The sequence below is a fragment of the Hypanus sabinus genome, chromosome 6, assembly GCF_030144855.1.
Source record: "Hypanus sabinus isolate sHypSab1 chromosome 6, sHypSab1.hap1, whole genome shotgun sequence".
Lineage (NCBI taxonomy): Eukaryota > Metazoa > Chordata > Chondrichthyes > Myliobatiformes > Dasyatidae > Hypanus > Hypanus sabinus.
In genome coordinates, this window is record NC_082711.1 from 62,932,844 (window position 1) to 62,945,704 (window position 12,861).

Here is a 12,861-nt window from a genome sequence, read left to right on the forward strand (position 1 = left end):
TCTTTACATACTTCATCTACTGCTAAATTGCCCAGTAAGTGTACAATGGTAGCTTAAGCTGACTTGTACTTTAGTTTCCCTTTCCTGAATAACAATTTAGTTCTTGTGTCCTGTTATGACGTTAAACTTTGTCACTACCAATGTATACATCAGCAAATATAAATTACATTTCACTAATTTCCAGAATTGCATTCTAATGTTTCAGGCAATGGCTTGGACAAAAGGGGATACTTAAAATTTGAGTATTATCATTCCATTTGTGATACTTTTGTATCGACATACAAAAAAATTTCATCTGATCAGAGCCACACAGATATCATTATTGTAGCTTCAGTCCTATTTCCTATAAAGATTCCATCCCAGTTTCCTTGGTTTTGTTTAATCTGTTCTTATGATCACACCAGTACTTCAGAGGCGTCGCTAACTTTTTCCCCTGATTATAAAAGATCCTTATAATATAGTTGACAGAGCACTCAATCTTGTGTTCCATTTCCTGCGTGTATGCACTCTCTTCAGACCTTAAGCATCCACTCCACCAGCCTCCACATTTATGGCAGCATCCTTCATAATTTCTGTCATCTTTAACGTGATCCTGCTTTCTCCACATGTTCCTCTTATTATTTCAAATGGACTGTTCTCTCCATGACTTACTGGCCCATTTTCCATCTCTACCTCCCGCTTTCTTATGACACTTTCTCAAGCAACTGTAAGAGATGCAACACCTAAGCATTTATCTCTTCCATTTACACCATTCAGCAACCCTAATACTCTTTCCAGATGAAGCAACAATTCAGTTGTACTTCTTACAGTTTCATATTTGCATTGATTGCTCTTAGTGTGGTCACCTCTGTCTCATGGCATCCATGGCAGAAAACACTGTTCATGACCAAGGATAATATTGAAAGTCCAATTGCCTGTCATTCTACATTCACTGAAATCATTATCCCACATTCACTCCAACTTCTGTCTTTGATCTCTTCCAATATTTCAGTTAAGTCCAAGTCCAAGCCCAAGGAGCAACATCACATTGCTGACTATGTGTTTTACATGCTAAAGGTTGAATTTGAAAACTACAGACAACCAATCATCTTAGTTTGTATGAGAACTGGATAAAAGATCAATAATTTGTAACTACAATTCACTTTTTTCTTTCTCCACAGACCCACAGGGTATCTCCAGCATTCTCCTTTATTTCATATTTTCAACAAATGCAATATTCTGTATCACGTTGTTCCAGTATTCTCTTTTCTCACCTGTTCCCTTTAATCTCTTTCTATTTACATCTCCTCCAGGCAAATCAGCTACAACTAACAGACTTTACCAGTTTTTTTTTAAGGCAGAACCTACACTAATTGTGCAATTCAGCTTCTTTTGGTTTTCACTGTATTAAGTAATTTTCTTTGTTTTCCCCATCCCTCCCCTCTCTTCACAATCTAAAACACCTGTCATTTATAACTCTTCTAACTTCTCATGAAGGGCCAATCTGAAATATTAATTCTGTTTCACTCTCTGCAAATACTGCCTGACTGTTGAGTATTTACTGTACTTTTTGTATGTATTTCACCAAGTCATACTTGAGGAAAGTACTGCCAACAAGTTACAGATTATGACCATGGTTTAGGGTTCCATATTTAACAAATGATGCTGAGATGTATCTCATATGCAATGCTACCATAAATCAATGTGAAAAGAACATATTTCTCTAGGTTCCACATCCACATTTAGCCAATTTAAGTATTAAACATAAATTTTGCAATACTTACTTGTCCTCCATAATACTACTCATGCTGCGTTGCCATTTTTCACGCTTTGGAATCTGTATCTTGGAATAATCAGGAGCTCCCAGACCAAAATATGGGTTTATGACTACTTTATCTACCTTTAAACAGAACGAACAAAAATAAAGATTGTTTACATTTAAGCATCCTTTCACTCAGAATGATTAGAAACAGATCATACACTTTTAAAACAAGTAGCAAAATTAAGCTTCAGAGTAAATCCACAAACAAAATAATGCAGATGGGTTGGAATTCTAAAATATAGATGCAAAATACTTTAAGTACTCAGTTCAGAGAGAATCTATGAAATAAAAAGTTAACAATTCAGGTCAGATGTTGTCTAACCTGTTTGGTATTCCTGGCATTTTCTGCTTTTATTTCAAAATATTATAATTGCATAAATGTAATATCGGCAAAAAGCAAATTTGACATAGGATATCTTTTAAACACATTCTTGTGCTTCTTTATATCTACATGTTTGATTAAAGAAATAATGTTTAACACAATAAAATATGTGCATTCATTATTTCTCTCAATTTCTAAAATGTTATGTAAATATCATATGATATAAACTAGTTAAATTGTATGGAGTAAGTAATGGACATTAATTTTAATTCTACTTCCCATTACGACATGTTGGTTCATGGTCTCCTTTACTGCCACAGTGAGACTCGCAGGTTGGAGGGGCAATACCTCATGTCCTGTACTGATTTCTCTAACATCCAGTAATTCTCTGCCCCCCCCCCCCCACCATCACCACTTCTGTCTTTTCCCATTTCTGACTTATCCATGACTTACCCCTTACCTGTCCATGACTTCTCTCTGGTACCCCTCCTCCCTCCCTTTCTCTCATGACCCATTCTCCTCTCCTACCTGATCCCTTCTTCTTCAGCCCTTTATGTCTCCCCCAGCACATCCCAGCTTCTCATTTTATCCCCCCCCCACACCTGATTTCATCTATCACTTGCCCATCCTCCACCTTCTTATTCTCGTGTCTTCCCCCTTCCTTTGAGGAAGGGTCTGAGCCTGAAATGTCAACTACTTATGCTGCCTGAAATGCCGAATTCCTCCAGCTTTTTGTGTGTGTTGCTCTGGATTTTCCAGTATCCGCAGAATCTCTTTTGTTTAGGAAGTAACCAATTCCATCTTCTAAGAACTAAAGTGCTTCATATTTTGAATGCAGTTTATTTGTGAACGATTGTATCTACTTAAACACAAATAGAACAAGCTGCGGGTACAAGTCAAAATTTCGGTGTCCTTCACTGTACTTTAGGTAAATGAAAGAGAAACCAAGTTACTCACAGATATTACCTCACAACCAGTATGAACAATGGCAAAGCTTAAGTCCAAATTAGTGCATAGTAATATGATTTTGAGGCCCTACCCTATTCGTGTACTGCAAATCAGATCCAAAAAGTGGATTGTAGATACAGAGATCAGCCTTCTCCAGTGTCTTCATTTTGCTTTTTATTTCCAAAGCAGTATAGCCCACATGCAACGTGTTTTCACCTTGATCCATTTCATTTACATAAGCAGGGTTTGCAACACAAGACTTGATTCTGTCAAGAGGAGATGGCCTAAAAAGACCCGGAATGGCATGGGAGATGGTGTGTTGCTCTGCCAGCCATCTGATTATGAAGAGATGTAAAAGAAAACGTGTTTTAAATAAACATTTTTCAAAAGTTTTTTCACATAACCAGTTTTTCTGATGATATGACCACTTCCATAATCTTAATGTGCTACATCTTTAAACAAGCTAACCTTTCTCTGGCACTGCACCCAAGTGACTTTTATTCTTACATGAACATTGGCAGAGAAAATAGGAAGGTAGTGTATTTTTTTTTAAGAAGCTGAGAGATTTATGGGTGTTAATGTTCAGATGAACCTGCATATCCTTCTAGGTGCAGTAAGCAATTAGGAAATCAAACAGCAGGTAGGGTGCGTTGCAGGCAGGCAGCATCTATGGAAAAGAGTGCAGTCGATGTTTCGGGCTGAGACCCTTCAGCAGGCCATCCAAAACATTTACAATACTCTTTTCCATAGATGTTGCCTGGACTGCTGAATTCCTCCAGCATTTTGTGGCATGTTGCTTGGATTTCCAGCATCTGCAGAATTTCTCTTGTTTGAACATGTTAAATATAGCAGTTTTTGAAAATGTAAAAGAGGAGAGGGAGTTGTACTACTAATCAGGCAGAACACAACACAGCTATATGGAGGGAGAACATCCTAAAGAATTGATCCAGTGAGTCAAAATGAGTAGTGATCAGAAATAAAATAAGATACAATGCTTATAATGGAGTTATGCTAAAACCCTTCAAATGGCTATCAGGAGACAGAGAAACAGCTATGTAGACAGATCATTGAAAGATATAAAAACAAAAGGGTTGTTAGAGTGACTTAAATTTGCTTAATGCCAGAGACTCAAAAGAAATTGTAAAGTGCATCCAGGAGGGTTTCTTGAGATAGCATGTAGATGATCCAAACAGTGAAGGGTCTTGCACAGTACTGTGCAAAAATCTTGAGCCCATCTAGATAGTTAGAGTACTAAGTCTTGCCTGGTACTGTATTTGTCAATCTGGAGCGGACAGCAAGTTTATAAATCTGGCGGGAACAAAGGAGGAGGGCCAGGCAGGTGATTCTGAGCAATTGGTTTATTGATCATTATAGAATCTCACTGATCCTTCCTGCTCCCTCTCCTCCCACTTCCTCCTCTCCCTGCACCTTTCTTACTCTCAGTCCACAATAGAGACCCAAATCAGAATCAGGTTCATCATATGTCATGATTTTTTTGTGGCAGCGGTATGGTGCATTACATAAAATTCCTGCAGTACTGTGCAAAAGTCTTGGGCAGCCTAGCTATATATAAGTGCCCAAGACTTTTGCTCATTACTGTAGATGGAAATAAACCTAGCCAGTTGATTAGTTTCAATGGAAGGGCATTTTGGGAACAGTACTATACTGGAGAAAGGCTAGTTAAAACATTATTAGCCAAGAACTTTGGAGAGTAAATTCAGAACAGCTGTTACTAGGCAAGTCCACAGCTGCTGTAGGTGCCATTTAAAGACCAGCTAGTTAGAATTCAGGATCAATACCTTCTCATGAGGAGACAGATAAAAGTGGGAATGTTCAGGAACAATGATGGACAAGAGATGTCATAATTTAATCAAAAAAAGAAAAAAAGCAAAATTGAGATTTAGGAAGCTGAATTAGGATAGTGGCCTTCAGACAAATAAAGCAAGCACCAAAGAAATTAAACAAGGAATAAAGAAGCATAAAAAGGGTCATGAAATATCCTTGCTGAATATTCCAAGGCATTTTATGCATACATTGAAAACAAGAGGATAGTTTGGAAAGAGAGAACTACTGAGTACAAAGGAGACAATTTATGCCTGAAGCCAGGGGAAACTTATTGTGTTTTTTTTTAAGTGAAGTGTTTATGATGATTGAAGAGTGCAGGACAGTGGATGTTAAATACAAGGAATTTAGTAAAACATTCAACAAGGTAAATTGTGGTAGGTGATCCAGAAGAATAAGGTACTTAGGATTCAAAGTGAAGTTCGAATTTTCAAATTTACCTTGACCTTGGAAAGTAAAAGGTAATGGCTAAAGAGAGTTATTCTGACCAGAGGTCTCTGACCAGCAGAGTTCTGCAGTGATCAGTGCTGAAAATTTTATTTGTGATATATAAAAATGACTTGAATATGAGTGTAGGTGGGCTGTTTAGTAAGTTTGCAGATGACACAAAAATTGGCAGAGTTGTGAACAGTGAGGAAGTTGTCAAAGGATACAGCAGAACATAGATCAGTTGGAAATGTGGGCACAGAAATGGCAGATAGAGCTTAATATGGACAATTGTGCTATTGTACTTTGGAATGTCAAGTGTAAGTGGAAAAGATAGTTAAACTCAAGACCTTTAGAAGTATTCATGTACAGAAGGCTCAGGGTACAAGTCCCTACCTCCCTGAAAGTGCAAACACAAATAAGCATTAAGGAAAAGAAGGCATATGCATTCTTGCCTTTGGGACATTGCATAAAGTTGGGAAATCATGTTACAGCTGTATGCTACTTTGGTTAGGCCACATTTAGAGGAGAGTCTGCACTTCCAAACACTGCATTACAGAAAGGGTGTGGAGACCTTGAAGAGGGTGTTGCCTGGACTGGGTGTACTAGCTACATGGAAAGGTTGTAGAAACTTGGATCATTTTCTCTAGAATGATGGTGCCTGAAAGATAACCTGATAAAAGCACATAAAATTATGAGACATAGACAGTCAGAATCTTTCACCGATATAGAAAATGGCAAATGCTAGAGAGCATAGCTTTAAGCTTGGGGGGTGGGAGGAAATTTTGAAGATTTACAAAGCAAGGCAACAGCATTTTATGACACGTGCCAGTGATGTTAAACTTGATTCTGACTTTTTTAAATATACATATACAACGAATGGTAGGTGCCTAGAATGTATTACCAGTAACTTTTAGGAGACACTTACAGCAGGTACTTGTACAAATTAATTTGATTAAATTGGCATCATGGGCAGATGGTTCTGTTCTTGTCCGGTTTCTGTCTTACATTTCTCAAAATTTCAAATGTTTCATTTATCCTCTATGATCTTTTATCAGTTTATGCTTTTGGTAACTGTACAAAATCCTCTAACACTTAAATGAGAAATTAAATCTAACTAACAGCTATGATGTGAGGTCTTCTGCTTTAGTAAAATCTATTTTATATAGTTTTTAAATAGCTATTTTTCTATATTAAATTTTAATAGCGCTCCTGGATGTCTTTCATGGTTCACTAATGCATCACAATTAATAATTCTCATAGCATTAAAAAGATATAAATAGCAGACATTAATTTCTGAAAAATGTTTAATGACTAATCTAAGAGGTAGTACAAGGTACAGTCTTGCAAAGCAAACAATGAAAAATATGTAAGTATGCTTGAAACATGGCAAATCTCAACTCAAGAAATAATATTCGCACTCTAGGTTACATCAAATTTAAGAAAAAAGTGACAACAATTACTAGCTCTGAATTGTTCAGGACAGCATATTGAATCCTGAAACTTAGAGCTCCTGATCTCATCTGAGCAGTAGTGCAGTTGGAAAAGTAATCATGGAGTGAAGCTTCTTTTGCACATTTCATATTCACATTTTCAAGTATCAGTTCATTATCAGGGATAATTTTCATCACTTTTTGTACACAAAAGTAATGTGATAGGAGGAGTGACACAATTTCTTTTATTCACTTTTAATTCAATTTCAAGACAATTATTGTGGAAAGTTTACTGGTAAGGAATTGCACAGCATTATATGCATTTTTTTAAAACCACACCTAATCACATTTAATACATTAAATGTATGATGAATAATTATTAAACTTTCTTACTTGTCCAATGCAATCAACATTTTCGCACTGAGGGTAGAAAAATGACTGCTGGTTTCACTACACACACGCATAATATCCTGGAAGCAGTAAAAACTTGGCACTCCAAGGCAATAGGATATCTTGCTATTATCTACAAATGATAGAAGCATGAGATAAATAATACAATGACTGACAGCTTATTAAGTTACATTCATGAATATTAGTCAATAAATGCAATTCTCTAATGAAGACCAAATGATATAACCAATGCGATTTTGAACTGAAGCTGAACTGCATCTTATATACTGATAATATAACCATTACCTTATAAAATCAGTATTCTTATGTGTCATATAAAACAACTAATCTTATATGAACCATTCTCAAAGCCAATAAACATCTGTGCCAACTTGCATGAATTTTTAAGATTTTCTGCTGGGAATATCCTATCCCAATCATGAACAGATACCCAAATGCTACCTGAAAAAAGGAATTATTTTTTCTCTCAAACTACTGTTGGAAATGAAGAACATCCTTACTGCTGTTGCTGGAGGGAGAGGAAATCTGCAAGACCATAAAACTGAAAAAAAAATTCTTCTTTAGCTGACAGAGGCTTATCCCTCTTGCTATATACACATTTGACATTGTGGTATTAGCTTGCTACCTTTAATTGCAGCTGGTACAACGTAAAGTGAAGCTGATCTGCTAGTGTTTTCTCCATGAACAGGGAATTCTTTAATCCGCACCACGCGTTTACCTTAGGGTGAAATAAAGAATGACAATTTAACAGGAATAGTTTATCACCATAGATAATACATCACTGATAAGCTCCCATTTGCTTTCACTTTGTTGGTCACACTTTTTTCATACTTATGACATTATTTGTTCATGTGTTTTCCATACACAGCGCAACAACACCCTTTGGCCACTTGATGGCATTGTGCACAGTATGCACACATCTGCAAAGATAATTTGTGGAAATAATTTATCTTTTCCTGTTTCACTAGTAGGCAATTTGCTTTTCAAAATATAAAACTCAATTGCTTTTTCTAAAAGCAAATTGGACTCCAAAGGACAACTTGAATTAATAAAAATTCAAAGAACAATTTAGCTTATATCACTTTGATAAAAACTATAGTAAAACAGATGGTTGAATTCATTTATGCAAGTCAATGTTCATTTATTATTGAGGAGGACAAAACTTTACAGTTGTCGGCTGATGAACAAAGATTTATGACATTTGGCAAAAAAGCTGAAGAAAATGTTAAGGATTTTTTTCACTGAGTCAGCCGTTATAATTTGTGATGCACTCTCTGACACACTAAGGAAGCATTTTCATTGGTAAATTTTAAAGATTTTGAGATTTACCTATTTAATTTGTGGGAGGAAAACATATGGAACAAAATTATAGGTCTCCGAGTGTGAACAGACATTCAAAGTAAAATGTCTTTTTACGATATACAATATAGCTCTATGGAAGTACCGTCAATGAAATAAGTATCAATAGGTTACCCTGACAATAATGATAGGAAATGGCCAGTTTAAAAGATACTATAATTAATCAAAGGGACACAGAATCAACTTGTCAGTACTGACAATAGTATATGGCACCCATACCTATTGCAGCAGGTTTCTAAATGAGTATATTTAAGTGAATGCAGCTTACTTTCAGAGAAAATTTATCATCAATATTCACAGATCCCGGATACATATCAACAGGACCAAAGACTACATACACTAGTATATAAAATGGAGTTATAAAAAATAATATTCATGAAAGGATTTTAATGTAACTTTCAATGTAATGTGTTCTATCTGAAATATTGTTTCTCTTTACATAAATGCTGTCCTGAGTATTTCCAACCTTTTCAGTTTTTACTTATTTTTGCAATTTATTGTTTTACCTTTTATTGTTAGATGCTACAGGCAGACTGATCATGCTATTGGCTAGCTATTGGCATTTTGAGTCATGAGGCCTAATGATCTGGGCTGAGAGATAGACAAACTTCTCATCTGTCACCTCAGCTTTAAGCCATCTAAAGTAGAAACCTTCATTCAAAATTATGGCAGAGCAAAATGATGTCCACTCTATCTATGGCTTCTCTTATTCACCTCTATCAAATCTGCTCCGATTCTCATTTGCTGTAAAGCCCTGGCTTGCTCCTCTGAAAATACACTCTCTAATTCAGGCAGCATCCTGTTGATTCTCCTCTGCATCCTCCAAAGCTTCCACATTTTTTGAGGCGACCAGAACTGAACACAATATCCCAAGGGTGGTCTAATCAGTTTTATAAAGCTGCAACATCATCTTGCTCCTCTTGAACTGAATCTGCCGACCAATGAAGGTGAGCATACAATACGCCTTCTTGACCACCCTATCAACATGCGCTGCAATTTTGATGTGGACCCCAAGATCCTGCTGTTCCTCCACACTGTTAAGAATCCTGTCATTAACCCTATATTCTGTCTTCAAGTTTAACCTTCCAAAGTGAGTCACTTCTCACTTTTCCATTCCTCAGCCCATCTCTGCATCATATGAATATTCTATTGTAGCCTACAACTATCCACCACTCAACTAACTTTCATGTCATCTGCAAACTTACCTTCAACTTCCTCATCCAAGTTACTTATAAAAATCACAGAGCATGAATCTCAGAACAGATCCCTGCAAAACACCACTGGCCACCGACCTCCAGGCAGAAAACACATCATCCACTGCTACCATCTGCCTTCTGTGCACAGACTAATTCTGAATCCATGCAGCTAAGTTTCCCTGGAAACTATGCTTCCTGACTTTCCAAATGAGCCTATCTTGGGGAACCTTGTCAAATGCCTTACTAAAACCTATGCACACGACCTATACTGTTCCACCTTCATCAAATTGTTTTGTCAGTTCCACAAAGAATTAAATCAGGCTCATGAGGCACAATCTGTCCTTCACACAGCCATGTTGACTATACCTAATCAGATTATGCTTCTCCAAATACTTGCAGATCATGTCTTTTAAGAATCCTCTCCAATAGTTTACCCACCACTGATCCAAGACTCACTGGTTTATACTGTAATTTTGAGGGTTATCCATGCTCCCTTTCTTAAACAAAGAAATAAAATTTGCCACACTCCAATCATCTGGCACAATTCCTGTGCCAAGTGAGGATGCAAAGGTCCGTGGCATGGATGGCATACATAATGAAGATTTTTCGGTATACCTCGTCACATGTGACCATAACAAACCAATTTAATCTATAGCAAATTACCCAAATATGTTTCTACCACTCTTTTTAGAAAGGCGCTCTAAGCACACATATTTATTGCATTTAAGTCACCAGATATCCTGTATATCAGTCTATTTATTAGATCTTGGGACATTCTGTAAGTGTTTTCATTTTGCTGCAATAAATAATTTCAATTCCTCTTAAATATGAAAGCATAAAATCACAAGTGCTAACATAAATAGGCTATCGTTTCTAAATTCCATTCCAAATCATCAGTAGGAAATACACTACTATTACTTCATTGTTCTGGTTAAAATCCTGGAAACATCCAGCTAGAAATGATGCCATCAGTCCACTTCCCCTGCTCTCTGCCTGGAAAAGCGAGACTGTCTTCACTGCACCAATTGCAGTGGTTGAAAGAAAACATCGACACATCCATAGGGTTCAATGTGTTTTCAATAAAAGTCAAGGCAATTCATGCATTGATTTAATACAGCAATTAAATCTTCACAGTTGGCAATGGCAAATAAGATGCATGCCTTTCACAGAAAAGAATAAACTGGATTTTTGCTCTACCTTTGATTCCTTGGTTGTTTGGAGATGTAAGCTTGGTGGTTTCAACTACAAAATCGAGTATGTCTTGTCCTTTATTTTCATCTCTTTTCAATTTTGTTTGCAACAAAACTTTCTTCCTCTTTTTTTCATTGCCTTCATTTTGCAATTCTAGCAGCAGAATCTGTAAATTAAGAAATAAGTCTTAAATAAAATGTGACACATTACATCTGAAACACATCAAAATATGTATTTTGAGAAACCTTTGCTTTAAGAGAAACATTACTACAGAAAGTTAGGATAAAATGTGTAAAGAACAATTCAGCTAGTCCCTACGTGACTGCAGATAAAACACTCAATGTTACAAGTTCATTGGTATCTTTGTTGATAACTCTAATGCATATTCTAGTTCCTCAGGATATACTGTATTTGAGTGCTAGCAGAATCAGTGCAAAACGAGGTCAGATGCAACAGTGTGCGAGGAACCTGGCATGAATTCCTACCCTTAGCTGGTAGCAATAAAATAATTGAAGTGATCTCATTGCCTTGGTGCACTGTCTCAATGGATCAGAACACAATGTACAGCACCTACCCATTAGACTGTGATGGCTGGGTCAAGGCAAGCGCTGCAGCTACTAACTCCAGGAAGTGGGGCAACAGGATGGCAAAAACAGAGTGTGGCCACTGGTAGGAATGGGCAGGGCTGACCTACATGCTAGACCATAGACCCAGGAGCAGAATTAAGCCTTTCAACCCATCAAGTCTGCTCTGCCATTCTATCAATACCATTCACCGGCCTTCTCCCCATAACCTTCGGCACTCTGATTAATCAAGAATTATCAACCTCCCCCTTAAATATACCCAATAACTTGGTCAGCAGAGCCGTCTGTGGCAAAGAATTCCACTCTAGCTGAAGATAAATTTCCTCATCTGTTCTAAATGGACATCCCTCGAATCTGACTGTGCCTTCTGATCCATGACTCCCCAACTATAGAAAATGTTCTCTTCACATCCACTCTATCCAACCCTTTCAATATTCCATAGGTTTCAATGAGATCTGCTGTAGACGTATTGCTGCGATAGGCAAATTACAGTAGTCCATGTTCTTGCTTAGGTAGGTGTTGATTCTAGCTATGACCAACCTCTCAAAGCACTTCATCAGTCAAAGTGAGTGCCACTGTACCACAGTTACTGAAGCAGCTCACCCTTTTCTTCTTGGGCACGGGTATGAAAGTCACCCTCGTCACCTCAGGTGGGAACCTGCAAATGCAGCAGTGAGAGATTGTAGATGTCCTTGAACATTCCCACCAGTTGTTTGGCATAGGTTTTCAGAGCCCTACCAGGTACACCATTAGGGCCTGATATCTTGCAAATTTTAACCCTCTTGAAATACTTTCTAACATCGACATCTGAGACTGAGATCAGTGTTACCATATGCTGCAGGGATTCCCATAGACATAATTTTATTCTTCCTTTCAAAGCCTGTATAAAAGGCATTGAGCTTATTTCGGGGGGGGGGTATAAAGTATTACTGCCATTCAGTCATAATACTAGGTTTCACTAGGTTGATAGTAATGGCCTGTAAACCCTGATATGCATCTGATTCCATCTCTAGCCTCAATTGGAATTGTTTTTTTGCTCTAAAGATAGCCTTCTGTAGATAACACAAAGTACACTGCAGATGCTGTGGTCAAATCAACATGTACAAACAAGCTGGATGAACTCAACAGGTCGGGCAGCATCCGTTGAAATGAGCAGTCAACGGATGCTGCCCGACATGCTGAGTTCATCCAGCTTGTTTGTACACCTTGAGCCTTCTGTAGATGCCTGGACCTCTTGTACAGTTCTAGATCACTGGTCTTGAGTGCAATAGATCTAGCCCTCAGGACATTACGTATCTCCTGGATCATCCAGGGCATTTGATTTGGGCTGTCTAGTACATTCTTGATG

At 37.4% G+C, this 12,861-nt stretch overlaps 1 protein-coding gene across 3 annotated transcripts in view; it reads right to left on the minus strand.

The window, feature by feature from the left end:
* Positions 1-12,861, minus strand: part of krit1 (KRIT1 ankyrin repeat containing) — a 47,099-nt gene that overhangs the window by 22,888 nt on the left and 11,350 nt on the right. For all 3 annotated transcript variants that reach the window (XM_059972294.1, XM_059972292.1, XM_059972293.1), the window contains exons 3-7: positions 10,936-11,095; positions 7,809-7,901; positions 7,166-7,295; positions 3,163-3,406; positions 1,764-1,879 (exon numbers count right to left, since the gene is read on the minus strand). In XM_059972294.1, coding sequence (XP_059828277.1) covers positions 1,764-1,879; positions 3,163-3,406; positions 7,166-7,295; positions 7,809-7,901; positions 10,936-11,095 — 743 coding nt within the window. The remainder of the gene's footprint in view (positions 1-1,763; positions 1,880-3,162; positions 3,407-7,165; positions 7,296-7,808; positions 7,902-10,935; positions 11,096-12,861) is intronic.